Source organism: Mobula hypostoma, chromosome 15 (genome assembly GCF_963921235.1).
Source record: "Mobula hypostoma chromosome 15, sMobHyp1.1, whole genome shotgun sequence".
In the NCBI taxonomy this organism is placed as follows: Eukaryota; Metazoa; Chordata; class Chondrichthyes; order Myliobatiformes; family Myliobatidae; genus Mobula; species Mobula hypostoma.
The window spans coordinates 73,249,790-73,268,720 of NC_086111.1; the positions used below are offsets into that span (position 1 = coordinate 73,249,790).

An 18,931-nucleotide genomic window follows, 5' to 3' on the forward strand; every position below is an offset into this window, starting at 1 on the left:
TTACTGTTATGCTGTATGTATTTCATTCAGAAGTTCTGTAAGAGCAGTCTGTTTGGGGTTATTGAAGAAAAGAGATGAGAAATATGCCATCCAATTAGGATGGTGGAATTAAGGGGAGGTTTCTCTAGTGAGGGACACAAGGTTGGGTTGGGGCTTTTGTTGGAGAGGAGATGGAGAGGTAAGATGCAGGAGAGAAGAGGTTGTAGGATATGACCCGGAGTGGGACTATGATTTGACGAAGCTAGGAGCGAGATCGATTGAGGATTAGTGATTATGGAGAAACTCTGAGCTTCATCTTGTGCATATTTGACTGTTTCATTAAAATGAGCCCTTTTTTTTCCACTAACCCTTTAGTCAAATTAAGATTCATAAATATATTCTAATCATATGTGGTGTACTGTCAGTTGTTTTGTGGCACTAGTTTGCAACAGGGTAGCAAATTACATAGCATCCACACAAATGGGTTTGGGGTGGGAGAGCACCTCAATCTCGCGAGTTTGGTGAGGCTGGAGGTTGTCTTCCCTAGACCTGCGCAGCCAAGGAAACCAGGAGCTTTCAGTTCTCTTTTCTATATGCATTATATAGTTATATACGGTAGGTGCATGTATATAGTAAAATGACAATAAACTTGCTTTGACTTGAACTGTTAGAATTTATGGTCTTTGAAGGACGTCTTTATTCTAAATATAGTGCACATCTGCTGAAGATTAATATTTATCCAACACAATTAAAGCTGAGAATATTTAATATACCTTTCTTCCTTTATGCTTCGTGCTTATTCACAATGCACACCAATTTGTTAACATATTGAATTTTAATTTTGCAAACCAAATGAACCTGACCAAAAGATTCTAGGCATGTTTTGGATGAGCTGATCTTTTCAGGGCAGTACCTCTCACACTGACACTATCTTCTGATCTAGAGCATGAAGATCCCAGCCATGATGGTTATTAATGATAGGAAGTTTAGGTTCTATTTAGGAGCAGGAGAGGCTTGTGGTGCCTCCACTCCTGTTTGTCCATACAGCTTGCAATGATGAGCTACTGACGCATTGCCCTGCCCAGAGAAACCATAGCCTAGCAGCATTGGGCAATCTCAGGATGAGTGCTTGATGATAGTATTGTGGCCGTTGTTGCTTTAGATGAATTTGAAGTCCATATGTTATTCTTAGGTAGCATTGCTTTCTTTTCATAATGGACAGCTTTTTTTTTCTTATAGGTTAAAGATCTATTTGCAAGCCTGGATGTTGATATTCATACTGTGGAACTGGACTTAATGGGTAATAATTTTTTAATCCTTAAAATGTTGACGGTGCAATTCTTTTCAAAGATGCTGATTTAATATTTGATGTGCTATCCTTATCAGTGTCAACTTTCAGTAGAACTTGCAAACAAATGGGAAAAGTGCAGAGTCATGCAGAGTAAGGAAAATGTGCAAATTCTGATTCAGATGTTTATGGGTTATAACCTTATTGCTATGATGCATAATAAACAATGAATCAGTTGTGTCATCATATTCTTGTCTCCTTAATTTTGCTTCCTCTAATCTCGTAGTAAAACTTCATCTGCATTGTGCCACTTTGCCCTCATAACAAATTTATCACATCAGTGACGTCCCACGGGGATTGAAAATTGTAGCATGATAAGAGTTCTTTTCAGCCCTTACTGTGCTGGCTGTTAAAATACTATAACCTGCTCTTTTTCTGAACTCTTATAAGCATTTTTTCTCCTTCATTCATAGGAATGTCATTCTGTGACTCCACCATTCTTTCCAATAGTGCATTCAAATTTAGCCATGAGGAAGGTTTGGAGTTGCTTTGAAATAAGGGTCCAAATGGAGATTTAATTGAGCTGTACTGAAATAAGTATCTTGAAAAATATGGAGATTAATCTATTTCTTCACCAGAAGATTAGTAGCAAAGGGAAAGTTGTTAATTCATTTTTTAAAAAGAGAAGGAACTAAACTTTTCACCTGCATAGCTGTAGTGTTGTAGAAGTGGAAACTGATCTTTGAGGTGGCATTGATAAAATAACCTGAAGGTCATTGCATTCACTGGTTTTTGCTGAAAGTTTAATTCTGTTTTAGGCCATTGCAGAGGAGAGAGAGGGAGTTGCGTTGTTCTCTAGTCTTTTCATCTTGTACTGTTTTGAATTTCAAATATGTAGTCTGACAGTTTAGAGGTGTGGGAAAAAGTACAGGTTTCCCCCGCCATCCGAAGGTAGGCCGTTCCTATGAAACGGTTCTTAAGCCGGAATGTCATAAAGTGAAGAAGCAATTACCATTTATTTATATGGGAAAATCTTGTGAGCGTTCGCAGACCCAAAAATAACCTACCAAATCATGCCAAATAACACACAAAACCTAAAATAACAGTAACATATAGTAAAAGCAGGAATGATATGATGAATACACAGCCTATACAAAGTAGAAAGACTTTTGCACATTCATTGCCGGCACTGTTCTCCGTAGCGAAAATCTCACGCAAGTGCTCTCAGCAGAAAATCTCACGCAAGCACTATTGGCAAAAACACTCTCTCCAGTAGCCTTTAAGCTATGAAGCTGCCAAATCATACCACATAACATGTAAAAATACACAGCCTATATAAAGTAGAAATAATGTATGTACAGTGTAGTATCACTTACTGGAATCGGGAAGACAGGTTGCCGAGCACACTGATGATGGTGTGTTAGACTGAGTTGTCGGAGTTTGGGTGGTGCAGTGGCCCCCAGTCTCCGGGCTGCAGACCGATACGCAAAGCATGCAGGGGTACAGTGATGGCCGGGAGGCACACAGCACATCTTTAAGAAAAAAGCCGAAATAAACATGCTAATTAATTAGGTGCCGCCCGGCACGTAATTGTCGGCCCCGATCAGAGGTGACGCAATCAGCAATCGCCTCTGATCTGGGCCGACATTTATGTGCTGGGCGACACCTAATTAATTAGCTTGTTTATTTCGGCTTTTTTCTTAAAGATGTGCTGTGTGCCTCCCGGCTACGGCTGCATTCTCCACGAATCGGTATCTGTCCGCGGCCTGGGTGTTGGGGTGGTGGGACACCGGGGTGTCGTCTGTTTCCATCAGGGCAGGCAGCTCATCTTCTCCTATGACTGCCTGCCTCAATGTCAAAGGTCGAAGTTCGTCTTCTGCTGTGGAAGGCTTGCTTGACTGCTGAGCCTCGCGCTTTTTTGTATCATACAGTTCTTTGTAAGCACTCAAACCATCTTACAAATATACCCTAAACTGACATACCCTTTCAAAATTAAAGTCGTACTTTATCATTGCAGCGAAAGTCTCACGCAGTTGCCTCACGTTCAGTTCCTGGATGACTTCGCTTTCTACTGCATTCGGTTTTGATTGTTATCCTTTCCTCTTCCAATTGCATCAGCTCTTCATCTGTCAGTTCTTGGTCATGGGATGCCAAAACCTCTACAACATCATCTTCGTCAACTTCCACAAGTCAAACTCACTTTGTCCTTACTTCGTTCACCACGATCGAAATGCTTAATTATGTCTGGTTTTACGCTGTGTAACACCCTTATGAGCTCTTTCAGGCTTTTCCAATACCTTAGAACTCGCCTTGCAAACAGCTGCTCACAGGCATGTGTTTAAGCAAAATGCCGGCAAGAATGCCGTTCCGAATCCAGGGGAGAGCGGCTGCCTTTTTAATCGGGCGCTGATTTTTTTTCGCGCGCTGCCTTTTTTCGTAACTGAAAACACCTGTTAGCGAAAACAAGTAACTAATGTAGGTCTTTTGTAATAGTGAGGTTTCGTAAAGCAAACGTTTAAAAAGCGGGGGAGACCTGTATCTGTGTAATTGAGCAATAGTGGTTTCAAGAGGGAATTTGGCATCTACAGCGGTTTACGAGAGTGCATGTTTTTGCATTTATATTTCTGTAGAAAATGGGTACTATACTAAAGAACTTGAAAGGTGCTTTTTTCCTATAATTTTTTGTTTTCTATAATTAGTTACTGTGTAGGAAAGAGCCATTTTATGCACAATCTTAAATATAATTGAGAAATTCATCAATTATTCAAAATAAGATTCTGGGAAAGGGGGTAATTGGATAGAGTAGATGGGCCAGAGCCTTTTAACTGTCCCCTTCTCAAATCCTCAAACACATATGCACTTGCAAATCTGTTTAGTCATCTGAAAACATTACATTAAAGGTGATACTGCACATTATGACTATTAAGGCTACAAAAATTCGCCCTTACAGAATTCACAAAAAAACTGATTTATGGGATGTCCCTCTCAGAATTTTTTATGGAAGGTGAAAACATAAATACAATTTTTTTTCAAACTCCTGATGCGTGTGCAGATGCTTTGGCTTCATTCTGTGGGGAAAAATTGCGACATGGCCTATCTTTTGTTAGCACAGGTACCTCTATTGCGGGAGTTAACCTGTAAGTCACTCATGTTTGAGTTGGGCTTTTGACCACATTAGAGTCACCATTAAGTTTGCCTGTGTCTACATAAGATTATCTGACTTTGTCACCTGTTGTTGAAATCTTCAGCTATGCTTTTCATTAATCAACATTTTTCTGTTTTCACTGCTCCTGTGCCTCACTGGCATGTTCATACCAAAGCTCTGCAAGACCACCCAACTTCACCTTCCAGATTCCTGTTTTTCACCTCAGCATGCTGATCTTTTATTGGCTTCCTCCAAGTCTAAGCATCTCCTATTTAAATAGTTCCTTTAGCTGCCAAGCCTACCTCCATCTCTTTCTCTTTTGAGGCACTCCTTAAAACTTGCCTATCTTTTAATATCTCCTTAGGAATCCTTATCAGGATTCATTTAATATTCCTTTTCTAAGGGTAGTAGTGCTATGTAAATATCATTTCAAACCTTTCTGCATCTGCTGTGTTCTTGCCAGTTTTATCTGCCTGTATATTTCATTTCCATAACAAGTTTCAATTGCTTTAACCTCACAGTTCATATAATTTCCACATATGACTCCAGTCATATCTTTTGTTTTGGTCAGCTGGCATACGACACTTCATCTGCCCTCCCCCCAATATCTCAAACAAGGGTTTGTAACTCTTATCAGATGAAGAACTAATTGTTGTATATGAGTAGGCTGCATGATATCCACAGTGCTTCAATTACTTAGAATCAGTCTTCGAGAACTACAGCATAGAAACAGGCCCTTTGGCCCTCCTAGTTCATACTGAACTATTAATCAATCTAGTTCTATCAGTCTGTACCTGGGCCAGATCCCTCCATACAACTGCCATCCATGCACCTATCTAAATTGTTCTTAAATGTTGAAATCGAACCTGCATCCACCACTTCTGTTGGCATCTCATTCCACACTCGCTATCCTCTGAGTGGAAAAAGTTCCCCCATGTTCCTTTTAAACATTTCACCTTTCACTCTTAACCCATGACCTCTAGTTTTAGTCTCACCCAACCTCAGTGGAAAAAGCCTGCATTCATATGCCATATCTATACCTCTCATACTGTAATTTTGTGTACCTGTATCAAATCTCCCCTCATTCTTCTACACTGTAGGGAATTAGTCACAACTGCATGTGATGCTTGAAATTAGGCCTCATCGATGTCTTATGACTTCAACATAACATCTCAAATCCTGTACTCAATATTTGAATTCTGAAGACTAATGTGTCAAAAGCTTTCTTTAAGATCCTACCTACCTGTGATGCCATTCTTCAGGAATAATGATCTGTATTCCCAGATCTGTTCTGCTGCACTCCTCAATGCCCTACTGTTCATCATGTATGCTGTACCCTGATTTGTTCTACATTGTTCATACAAATTTGTTTCACAATTTCAGCCTACACTACCAAGTCTCTTGCCACCTTTTTATCCTGCTGCTGTTATATTTATTTTGTCCCTGTTTGTTTTTGCAGATGAGGGAGTTGAAATGCAGAACATGTTGCTTGAGATGACTGGCCAGAAGACCGTTCCTAATGTATTTGTTAATAAGACTCATTTGGGTGGCTGTGATAGCACCATGCAGGTAATGTTTCATTTTTTATAAAGCTACACACATTGATTATTTTCCAAAATTTCTTGCAACCTTTGTGAAGGAAATTAATTTGCAGCCTTGCACCTTTTTCTTATTTATAGTTTATTTAGAAATGCAATCTGAAGTGTAGTTTAAAAGTTGAATGACTAAGCATGGAGCCCATTACATAGATGCTAGGAATTCCTGTGATGGTGAAACCTGCAGATCAAGTTCTAGGCTTAATCTTTTCTGTGCTAAATCAGAGTAAATGCTCAGAAATGTGCCCCTTGGCTACCACTTTCAAGCTGCCTGTTTTGCCTGTCTACACTAATCCCAGTTGATTGCATTCTCCTTCTGTTCTTTGCCCATTCAAGTATCAGTTTAATATAGCAAATGTTTGATTCCTTCACCTTCTCTGCCATCTTATTCCAGATATCAGCCACTCTCTGCACTGAAATCGTTGCTCCTCAGATCTCCTTTAAATCTCCTTCTTGCCTTTAAAGCTATATCCTCTTTTTTTTTCCCCTTCTGTTGGCGAGGTGGAGTTGAGTCTATCAAAGGAGGTGTAAGGCACTCCTTCCCTCCACTAGCTTACAGGTCACTCTTGGGAAAGATTATTTGATGAAGGGTTCTGGCCCGAATCATTGATTGATCATTTCCATGGATGCTGCCTGACCTGCTTAGTTCCTCCAGTGTGTTGTGAGTGTTGCTTTGACCCCAGCATCTGCAGAGTATTTTGTGTGTACATACAAAAGTGTTTGTGCTAACCACTGTGCTACCATGCTGTTGCTGACACAGTTGATCTCCTCCCAGAACAGGGAAATTGCAATGGCCTGATTTCAATGGTTAATAAGAGACTTCCAGGAAAATGTATGGGACCGCATAATTTGCCTGCCATTCTGACCCATGTTGCATTTAGAATATTTAAATTGGGTGACAAATTTGAATCTAACCATGCTTCATTGAAAACTAATTGTGTGAAGAGTTGAGAAAGTTTGTGGTGCAACATTGTAGTATTTTTTTTCTTGGGCAAGTTTGGGTGGTGATTTGGTAAGAGTGTATTCTTTCCAGCTACTTCCTGGCTCCATACTTACTTTGTCATGTTTTGTTGCGGAATTTCTTCCATTCTTACCAAGAGGGACAGCAGGAAACACAATAGAAGGCTTTTATATTCACATTCAGTGGCCTCTTTATTAATGTATCTCCTGTACCTAACAAAGTGGTCACTGAGTGTATGCTCATTGTCTTTTGCTGTAGCCCATCCACTTCAAGGTTCGACATGTGTGTTCTGGGATGCTCTTTTTCATACCACTGTTGTAATGAGTATTTAAAAAAATTACTATCACTTTCCAGTCAGCTTGAACCAGTTTGGCCATTCTCTGACCTCTCTCATTAAAAATGTATTTTCGCCGACAGAACTGCGGCTCATTGGATGTACATGTAAATCCCTGAATATCAGCAGTTTTTGAAACTCAAACCACCTTGTCTGGCACCAACAATCATTCCACAGTAAAAGTTACTTGTATCACAATTTTTCCCCATTCTGATGATTGGACTGAACAACTGAATCTCTTGACCATGTCTGCATGCTTTCGTGCAATGAGTTACTGCCATATGATTGGCTGATTAGAAATTTGCAGTAATGAGCAGGTGTACTGAATAAACTGGCCATTGAGTGCAAGTGCTGATTACCTTGCATGGATTGGACACTAATCTTTGCTCCATATTGGTTGCCTCTTGTTACAGCCTTTATGCCAGCTTCAAATAGAGCAGTCGGTCAGTCCCATTTCTCCATCTTCAGGCTGGGAAGTCAAGAATGCTGGATTAGAAACATAGAAAACCTATAGCTCAATACAGGCCCTTCGGAGCTGTGGCAAACATGTCCTTATCTTAGAACTACCTAGGCCTGCCCATAGCCCTCTATTTTCATAAGCTCCATGTATCCATCCAGGAGTCTCTTAAAAGACCCTATCATTTCTGCCTCCACCACCGTCGGCAGCCCATTTCATGCACTCACTACTCTCTGCGTTTTTTAAAAAAAAAACTTGCAAGCCCCTTAAAACTGTCCTCTCGTGCTAGCCATTTCACCCCTGGGAAAAAGCCTCTGATTATCCACACGATCAATGCCTCTCATTATCTTGTACACCTCTATCAGGTCACATCTCATCCTCTGTCGCTCCAAGGAGAAAAGGCCGAGTTCACTCAACCTATTCTCATAAGGCATGCTCCCCAATCCAGGCAACATCCTTGTAAATCTCCTCTGCACCCTTTCTATGGTTTCCACGTCCTTCCTGTAGTGAGGCGACCAGAATTGAGCACAGTACTCCAAATGCGGTCTGACCAGGGTCCTATATAGCTGCAACATTACCTCTCTGCTCTTAAACTCAATCCTACGATTGATGAAGGCCAATGCACCATATGCTGCCTTAACCACACAGACAACCTGCGCAGCAGCTTTGAGTGTCCTACGGACTCGGACCGCAAGATCCTCTGATCCTCCACGCTGCCAGGAGTCTTGCCATTAATACTATATTCTGCCATCATATTTGACCTACCAAAATGAACCACCTCACACTTACCTGGGTTGAACTCCATCTGCCACTTCTCAGCCCAGTGTTGCATCCTATCAATGTCCTGTTGTAACCTCTGACAGCCCTCCACACTACCCACAACACCTCCAACCTTTGTGTCATCAGTATATTTACAAACCCATCCCTCCACTTCCTCATCCTGGTCATTTATAGAAATCAAAGAATAGGGGTCCCAGAACAGATCCCTCAGGCACACCTCTGGTCACCGGCCTCCATGTAGAATATGACCAGTCTACAACCACTCTTTGCCTTCTATGGGCAAGCCAGTTCTGGATCCACAAAGCAATGTCCTCTTGGATCCCATGTCTCCTTACTTTCTCAATAAGCCTTGCATGGGGTACCTTATCAATTGCCTTGCTGAAATCCATATACACTACATCCAGTGCTCTACCTTCATCAATGTGTTTAGTCACATCCTCAAAAAATTCTATCAGGCTTGTAAGGCACAACCTGCCTTTGACAAAGCCATGCTGACTATTCCTAATCATATTATGCCTCTCCAAATGTTCATAAATCCTGCTCTCAGGATCTCCTCCATCAACTTACCAACTACTGAAGTAAGACTCACTGGTCTATAATTTCATGGGTTATCCCTACTCCTGTTCTTGAATAAGGGAACAACATCCGCAACCCTCCAATCCTCTAGAACCTCTCCCGTCCTCATTGATGATGCAAAGATAATCGCCAGAGGCTCAGCAATCTCCTCCCGTTCTTCCCACAGTAGCTTGGGGTACATCCCGTCCTGTCCCGGTGACTTATCCAACTTGATGCTTCCCAAAAGCTGCAGCACATCCTCTTCCTTAATATCTACATGCTCAAGCTTTTCAGTCCACTGCAAGTCATCCCTATAATCGCCAAGATCCTTTTCCGTAGTGAATACTGAAGCAAAGTATTCATTAAGTACCTCTGCCATCTGCTCCGGTTCGAAACACACTTTTTCACTGTCACACTTGATTGGTCCTATTCTCTCACGTCTCATCCTCTTGCTCTTCAGATACTTGTAGAATGCCGTGTGGTTTTCCTTAATCCTGTCTGCCAAGGCCTTCTCATGGCCCCTTCTGGCTCTCCTAATTTTCTCCTTAAGCTTCTTCCTGCTAGCCTTATAATCTAAATCTCATATCATTACCTAGTTTTTTAACCTTTCATAAGCTCTTCTTCTTGACCAGATTTACAACAGCCTTTGTACACCATGGTTCCTGTATGCTACCCTGTCTAATTGGAAGGTACCTACACAGAACCCCACGCAAATATCTGCTGAACATGTGTCACATTTCTTCCGAACGTTTCCCTGAGAAAATCTGTTTCCAATTTATGCTTCCAAGTTCCTGCCTGATAGCCTCATATTTCCCCTTACTCCAATTAAACATTTCCCTAACTTGTCTGTCCCTATCCCTCTCCAATGCTATGGTAAAGGAGATAGAATTGTGATCACTATCTCCAAAATGCTTTCACTGAGAGATCTGACACCTGACCAGCTTCATTTTCCAATACCAGATCAAGTACAGCCTCTCCTTTTGTAGGCTTATTTACATATTGTGTTAAGAAAACTTCCTGAACACATCTAACAAACTCCACCCCATCTAAACCCCTCACTCTAGGGAAAGGCCAGTCAATATTTGGGAAATTAAAATCTCCCACAACAACCCTGTTGTTGTTATTACTCCTTTCCAGGATCTGTTTCCCCATCTGCTCTTCGTTGTCCCTGTTACTATTGGGTGGTCTATTCAAAAAAAAACACCCAGTAGAGTTATTGACCCCTTCCTATTCCTGACTTCCACCCACAGAGACTCCGTAGACTTCCATGACTTCCTCCTTTTCTGCAGCCGTGACACTATCTCTGATCAACAGTACCATGCCCCCACCTCTTTTGCCTCCCTCCCTATCCTTTCTGAAACATCTAAAGCCTGGCATTTGAAGTAACCATTCCTACCCCTCAGCCATCCAAGTCTCTGTGATAGCCACAAAATCATAGCTCCAAGTGGTGATCCATGCTCTAAGCTCATCCACTATATTCATAATACTCTTCGCATTAAAATAGACACATCTCAAACCATTGGTCTGAGTGTGTTTCTTCCCTGTCATCCGCCTATCCTCCCTTTCGCACTGTCTCCAAGCTTTCTCTATTTGTGAATCAACCTCCCTTTTCTCTGTCACTTCAGTTTGGTTCCCACCCCTAGCAATTCTAGTTTAAACTCTCCCCAATAGCTTTGCAAACCTCCCTGCCAGGGTATTGGTCCTCCTCAGATTCAAGTGCAACCCGTCCTTTTAGTACAGGTCACACCTGCCCCAGGTGAGGCCCCAATGATCCAGATATCTGAATCCCTGCCCCCTGCTCCAGTTCCTCAGCCACGCATTTATCCTCCACCTCATTCTATTCCTATACTCACTGTCACGTGGCACAGGCAGTAATCCCAAGATTACTACCTTTGTGGTCTTGCTTCTCAACTTCCTAACTCCCTTTGATCTGCTTTCAGGACCTCCTCCCTTTTCCTGCCTATGTTGTTGGTACCAAAATGTACCACGACCTCTGGCTGTTCTCCTTCCCACTTCAAGATATCAAGATATCATGGACACGATCAGAAACATCCTGGACCCTGGCACCTGGGAGGCAAACTACCATCTGCGTTTCTTTCCTGTGTCCACAGAGTTGCCTGTCTGACCCCCTAACTATAGAGTCCCCTATCACTGCTGCCATCCTCTTCCTTGCCCTACCCTTCTGAGGCACAGCGCCAGACTCTGTGCCAGAGGTGAAGCCCCTGTTGCTTCCCACAGGTAGGCCATTCTCTCTCCCCCCCCCCCAAACAGCACTCAAACAGGAGTACTTGGAGTACTTATTGTTAAGAGGGGACAGCCCTGGGGTACTCTAGCACCTGCTTCTTACCCTTTCCTCTCCTGACTGTTACTGACTTGTCTGTCTCCCCAGGCCCTGGAGTGACCACCTGCCTATAGCTCTTTTCTGTCACCTCCTCACTCTCCCTGACCAGATGAAGGTCATCGAGCTGCATCTCTAGTTCCCTGACCTGATCCCTAAGGAGCTGCAGCTCGACGCACCTGGTGCAGGTGTGGCAGGCTGGGAGTTTCCAAGACCTCCCACATCTGATACCGAACACAGAAAACTGGCCTTACACACATTCTTTCTGTCTATATTCTAAACAGATAACCTACTTCGCCTCGACCCGTTATCACTGAAGCCCGTTGAGCCAAAGCCTTCCTACTCTGTCTCCCTCTACACTGGTGCCTGCTCTGTAAAGCTGTCTTCTTTTAAAACTCTTCCTGCTGTTCTCACTGGCCGACCTCCGTGTGCTTGCGCAGTCGTGCCCCAATCAAACTGCTGAAGGAGTAACCGTCACCTTATCAACTCTGCTTGCTTTTAAACTTTTCCCGCTGTTCTCACTGGTCGACCTCCACGCGCTTGTGCATTTGTATCCCGTTCGAACTGCTGAAGAAATAATTGGATTATTTTACCTACTGTTGGTTCTTGCCATTTAATTTTACCCATTGACTAGAATGTTTATGGGTTTTCACCCACTGCTTAAGAGTTGATTACTTAGTCATACTTCATTTTGTTTCCTGTCTGTCTGCCCGCCTCCCCGTCTGCCTCTGTATCCCTCAATGTCTAACGCTCAATTTAATTTTTATTTTTATCTTGTACTGTAGTGCTGCAGCAAAACAACAAATTTTGTGACATGTTGGTGATAATAAACCTGATTCTGATTTTAGCTCCAGTTATGTTGCAACACAATTGCCTTACATTGCTGAGAATATTTCTGTTATCTAAATCTGTTCATTGAGTTCGTATCAGTGACTGAGCTGAGGGTGTAAGGGCCTGACAAGGTGTGACCTCGGATTTGTGGGTGGCTAGTGTAGAAATTGCAGTGGCCCTTAGCCAATGGGCCATGTAATGGAGGGTTGAAAGATAGCTTATGTTGTTCTGTTGTTTAAGAAAGATTCTAAGAATAAACCAGCAAATTATAGGCTGGTGAGCCTGACATCAGTAGTGGGTAAGGTAGGGATTATCGAGATAGCTTTGTGCATGGTAGGTGGTGGAAATCCAAGCAATGCACAGGATGCTGGAGGAACTCAGTAGGCCAGACAGCATGTATGGAAAAGAGTAAACAGTCGACATTTTAGGCTGAGACCTTTAAATTTGATTCATCATTGACTTTGTGGGGAAGCTAGAGAGTGGTAGTAGACAGTTGCCTCTCTATCTGGAGGCCTGTGGCTGCTGCAGGGATCAGTGCTATGGTCATTGTTTGTCATCTGTATCAATGATCTGAATGATACGGTAAACTAGGCAGCAGTTTTGCAGGTGACAGCAAGATTGGGGGCATGGTGGACAGTGAGGAAGACTATCAAAGCTTGCAGGATCTGGACCAGCTGGAAAAATGGGCTGAAAATGGCAGATGGAATTTAATGCAGTCAAGTGTGAGATACTGCAATTTGGGAGGACCAACCAGGGTAGAAATTACAGTGAGTAGTAGGGCACTGAGGAATGCAGTAGAACGGGGATCTGGGAATATGGATACATAATTCCTTGAAAGTGGTGTCACAGGTAAAAAGGCTCATAAGAGAGCTTTTATCACACTAGCCATCATAAATTAAAATATTGAGTATAGGAGTTGGGATGTTAAAGTTCTGTAAGATATTGGTGAGGCCTAATTTCAAGCATTGTATGCAGTTGTAGTCACCTACTTACTGAATATGTACAGAGAATTTACAAGGATGTTGCCAGGATTTGAGTTGTGGGAAAGGGTTCAATGAGTTAGGACTTCATTCTGTAGAGCCTAGGAGAACAAGGGGAGATTTGATAGAGGTATACAAAATTATGAGGGGTGTAGATAGGGTAAATACAAGCAGGCCTTTTCCACTGAGGTTGGGTGAGACTAGAACTAGAGGTCATAGGTTAAGTGTGAAAAAAGTAAAATAGTTGAGGGAAGGTGAGTGTGGAATGAGCTTGCAGCAGAAGTGGTGGATGAGAGTTCAGTTTTAATATTTAAGTAAAGTTTGGGTAAATTCCTGGATGGGAGGGGTATGGAGGGCTGTGGTCCAGGTGCAGGTCAACAGGACGAGGCAGAATAATAGTTTGACACAGACTAGCTGAGCCAGAGGGTCAGTACCTGTGCTCTGTACTCTGACTCTATGACCAGAAAATAACTGTTCACACATTCAGAAGAGAAAAGAAACTTAATGTAATATCAATGAAAGGGCAATTTGTAATAAAGAAATCTCATGGAGGCTCGATCATGTGACATGGCACTGTACAGCCTGAAAACAGGCCCTTCAGCCCAATCACTCATGCTGAGAAGTTGCCTCATTTAGCTGCATTTGACTTCCTATCCCTCTAAACCTTTTCTATCCATGTCCTCATCCAAATGCCATTTAAGCGGTAATTACACCAGCTCTCCTTTTCCTCGAACACCTTGTTCTCTCATTGCCAATTAACTGGACTCTTGACAGCTTGCATTTGTTCTGTTATCACACATTATTTACTTGTGCACAAGGAGAACAGCCTGACCCCTATCACCAAACTGTGTAGGGCTTGCACAAAGAAATTGCTTTTTTTTTAAAAACAGAAATTAACTAGATGTATACAGATATTGATCCAATTGAAACATTGTGTACTTCTGATTCTCATCACCAGTCATAATACAGTGGATTATGGTTAATTGGGACCAGTATGTTGTCCCATTTAAGTAGATGCCTCAATTAGCTACAGTTCAGCTGAGTAACAACTTAAATGAAGTACAAAACAAATTAGACTATACCAATACCTCTAAGTACTATAAAAGTGTATTAGTTCCTCATAGTTATTGACGGAGGAATTCATTTGCTGTGTTCTTTTAATTGTAAATGACCAAAATCAGCACAGATACCTAGTAAAGATAATGCCTTCATAGGATGCTATCAGTGGTTGTATTTCAAGATTCAAGATTCAAGAAACTTTATTGTCATTCTAACCATACATCAGCTCTGCAGGGCAGAATGAGACAGCGTTTCTCAGGGGCAGTGCAATCATAACATAACAAATGCAATACTAAATAATAAACATAACCATAAATAGTAAAACACAACAACCACATGTCAGTTAAAATCAGTTATAAGTGTCCAGTGCAAGTTAAAAGTGTCCAAAGCAGAGTCAGGTGGAGCAGCTATTTAGCAGTCTGACTGCCTGTGGGAGAAAGCTGTTTAGTAGCCTTGTGGTTTTAGTTTTGATGCTCCTGTAACATTTGCCTGATGGCAGAAGAACAAACAGTTCATGGAGAGGGTGTGAGGGGTCTTTAATGACGTACCATGTCTTCTGGAGGCATCGACTCTGAAAGGTCTTGGACAGAAGATAGGGAGACCCCAATAACCTTCTCTGCTCCCCTAACCAGCCTCTGCAAGGCTTTTTTGTTGACAGCACTGCAGCTGGAGTACCAGGTTGTGATGCAAAAGGTCAGCACACTCTCAACCACGCCTCTGTAGAATGTAGTTAAGATGTTAGTGGGGAGTGATGCTTGTTTAAGCTTCCTCAGAAAGTGCAATCTCTGCTGGGTCTGTTTCACAGTTCCAATGGTGTTCCTGGACCAGGTGAGATTGTCTGAGATCTGCACCCCAAAGAACTTGATGTTTTCCACTCTCTCCACTGTGGAGCCGCTGATGCTGAGGGGTGTGTGCTCAGGCTGAGACCGTCTGAAATCGCCGCTCATCTCCTTGGTTTTGGTGACATTAAGCATCAAGTTGTTATCCCTGCACCAGCTCTCTAGGTGTTTGATCTCCTCCCTGTACATAGTTTCATCATTTTTGCTGATGAGCCCCACTACTGGGTATCATCTGCAAATTTAATGATCAGGTTCTCCTTGAATCTGGCTGCACAGTCATGTGTTAGCAGTGTAAACAGCAATGGGCTAAGCACACAGCCTTGTGGGGACCCAGTGCTCAGTGTGATGGAGTCAGAGATGTTCCTGCCAACACGGACTGACTGTGGTCTCTGTCAAGAAATCCAGAATCCAGCGACGCATGGCAGTGCTAAGGCCAAGCAGCGACAGTTTCTCGACTAGTCTCTGCGGGATGATGGTATTGAACACTGAACTGAAATCAATGTACAGGATTCTGGCATAAGTGTCTTTGTTGTCCAAGTGAGAGAGAACTGTGTGCAGTGTGGTGGATATTGCGTCCTCCGTAGAGCGATTTGGACGATAAGCAAACTGCAGAGGATCCAGTGATCCTCCAAATCTTCATTTTTTTTTTATCATTCAAGAAGATTGTAGATACCTTACTACTTCTTAGTTCCTAACTTGTTGAAGTAGTGAAATCATTTCATTTTCAGTCTTGGTTATTTCTGGCATCTCTGAGCCTGAATGCTTGATACAGCAGTGAGCAAAACAGTTCTGAGTTGTCTTGCTGCTCATTTCTCACCAACTATCAGTGACATAAATCTTTGCTTTTTGAACTCGCATGTAAACTGATCGCTGTAAGCATGGTGTGTCTAATGGCCATGTTGGTGCATATGACTGAGGCTACTTAGAAGTTGTTCACCAATAGTATTCTGTCCCAATTAAGTGGCATTGTCTCAAATAATCAAAGGGAATCCCAGTCATTTTAACAATTTAGTTCTTCAAGAGTTGGCCCAAATAATTGATGGCCTAATTACAGTGGATTCTCGTTACTACTTAGATGTTATTAACCTATTATAGGTCAATAACATTTTTGAAAATTAGTGAAAATAACTGTCCAATAGTAAGTGTTATTTGCATCTTAATCTTGTCTGAGTATGCTCGGTGACCTTGGTTCATAGAACATAGAATAGTACAGCACAGCACAGGCCCTTCGGCCCACAATGTTGTGCCAACCCTCAAACCCTGCCTCCCATATAAGCCCCCACCTTAAATTCCTCCATATACCTGTCTAGTAGTCTCTTAAACTTCACTAGTGTATCTGCCTCCACCACTGACTCAGGCAGTGCATTCCATGCACCAACCACTCTCTGAGTGAAAAACCTTCCTTTAATATCCCCCTTGAACTTCCCACCCCTTACCTTAAAGCCATGTCCTCTTGTATTGAGCAGTGGTGCCCTGGGGAAGAGGTGCTGGCTATCCACTCTATCTATTCCTGTTATCTTGTGCACCTGTATCATGTCTCCTCTCATCCTCCTCTCCAAAGAGTAAAGCCCTAGCTCCCTTAATTTCTGATCATATTGGACAGCCTAAGTAACTACACTATGTCTGCGCCATATCTCTGTCATCTTTACTGTTGCCTTGGTGAACTTTCACACATAGAAAGGCTATACAAAGTGTCTGTGCTCTGTTCTGGTGGTACATCACTGTAATCCACAGTTCCACAAACCCACCGTGCTTATCTCTGAGATCCCCTTGACCATGTCCCCCTGTTTTGTCATCATTCAGTATTCACTTTTTGGTCTTGGAGGGGTAGTAAGTGTTGTGATCCATGATGTTACTCAATAAAAAGAGCAGTTACAGCTTGAACAGGGCAGAGCCCCATCCATTGAGATGTTTGAAATTCAAGGGGAAAAGATGAAAAAGCACTTCTGATTTCATTGTAATCTTTATAATTATTTATTGCGATGTAGTGTGGAATAGGCCCTTCCTGTACTTCAAGCTGCGCTGCCCAGCAATCCCAGTTTACTCCTAGCCTGATCATGGGACAATTTACAGTGACCAATTGACCTTTTAATTGGTATGTCTTTGGATAGTAGAAGGAAACCTGAGCACCTGGAGGAAACCCACGGGGAGAATGTACAAACTTCTTGCAGATAGTAGCTGGAATTTACTAAGTTGGTTATAAAATTATTTGGAAGGTCAAACATACAAAACACTGACATTACAAGTCTGCATTCTCAGTGTACCTTTTAAATGGTTTATTGTCAAATGTACTGAGATAGTGGAAAAGCTCATCTTGCACACTGTTCATACAGTGCAGTCACTTGCACAGTGCATTGAGGTATTACAAAGTAAAGCAGTACAAAATAAAATAAAGCCACACACAAAATGCTTGAACTCAGCTGGGCATGCAGCATCTATGGGAAAGAGTATGGGCAGTGTTTTGGGCTGAGATATAGTTATGTACACATAGATATATGTGTATGTATATGATATTTATTTATTTTAGTAATTCTGGTATCTTGATATTCCAGCCTCTGACTATATTGGGGTGAAAAATTCCTGTTGTCTAATACACTGAGAAAAGAAATGACAAACCAAAGTACTAGGTACATGCCAGAATTGTTTAAGATCCTATTTGTAGCCACAGCCTGTGGTGAGCTTCTGTTGATGTTGTAGACTATAAACTAACAAGGTCACACAAAATACAATTTTGTTTTCTGCAGGCTAATGAAGATGGCTTGTTGAAGAGACTCTTGGATGGGGGTGAAATGTATGATTATGATCTCATAGTCATTGGTGGTGGTTCTGGAGGACTTGCCGCCTCAAAGGTACTGTGTTTGTCTCTTATATAGTGAGAATGCAATCTGATAAGGTTTATCTGTTGTATTGCTATAGAAACTCGAAAGCATTACTTTAACCCCACAGAGACTGTTAGCAGCTCAGTTCCATGCATACAATTAATATGATTTATTTTTTGTAAATGACGCTTGTTGAATTCAGTGTCCCTTATCATGTGTCATCAGTCCAAGTTTAACAAACAAATCAGTGAACATTACCTGTCCTGTACCTAGGTAGAGTAAGTAATACAAGGTTAACCTGAAATGCTTACATTTTTTTCACTAAACGAAGGAGATATCCTCCTTTTTTTTAAAAGAAAGGGGCTTCCCTTCCCCCACTGTCAACTCTGCTCACAAACGCATCTCTCCCATTTCACGCACATCTGCTCTCACCCCATCCTCCTGCCACCCCATTAGGAATAGGGTTCCCCTTATCCTCACCTACCACCCCACCAGCCTCCGGATCCAACATATAATTCTCCGTAACTTCTGCTACCTCCCAACGGGATCTCACCACTAAGCATATCTTCTCCCCCCCCCCCGCCTTTCGCAGGGATCGCTCCCTATGCGACTCCCTTGTCCACTTGTCCCCCCATCCCTTCCCACCGATCTCCCTCCCGGCACTTATCCTTGTAAGGGAACAAGTGCTACACATGCCCTTACACTTCCTCCCTCACCACCATTCAGGGCCCCAGACAGTCCTTCCAGGTGAGGCGACACTTCACCTGTGAGTCGGCTGGGGTGATATACTGCGTCCGGTGCTTCCGATGCAGCCTTCTATATAATGGCGAGACTCGACGCAGACTGGGAGATCATTTTGCTGAACACCTACGCTCCGTCCGCCAGAGAAAGCAGGATCTCCCAGTGGCCACACATTTTAATTCCACGTCCCATTCCCATTCTGATATGTCTATCCACTGCCTGCTCTACTG

At 42.4% G+C, this 18,931-nt stretch overlaps 1 protein-coding gene across 1 annotated transcript in view; it reads left to right on the top strand.

Annotated features, from left to right (window-relative positions):
• The window catches only part of LOC134356972 (thioredoxin reductase 1, cytoplasmic-like), a 67,579-nt gene that overhangs the window by 1,419 nt on the left and 47,229 nt on the right, over positions 1-18,931 (top strand). The window contains exons 2-4 of the mRNA XM_063068256.1: positions 1,219-1,279; positions 5,872-5,981; positions 17,886-17,990. Of these exons, the coding sequence (XP_062924326.1) occupies positions 1,219-1,279; positions 5,872-5,981; positions 17,886-17,990 (276 nt within the window). The remainder of the gene's footprint in view (positions 1-1,218; positions 1,280-5,871; positions 5,982-17,885; positions 17,991-18,931) is intronic.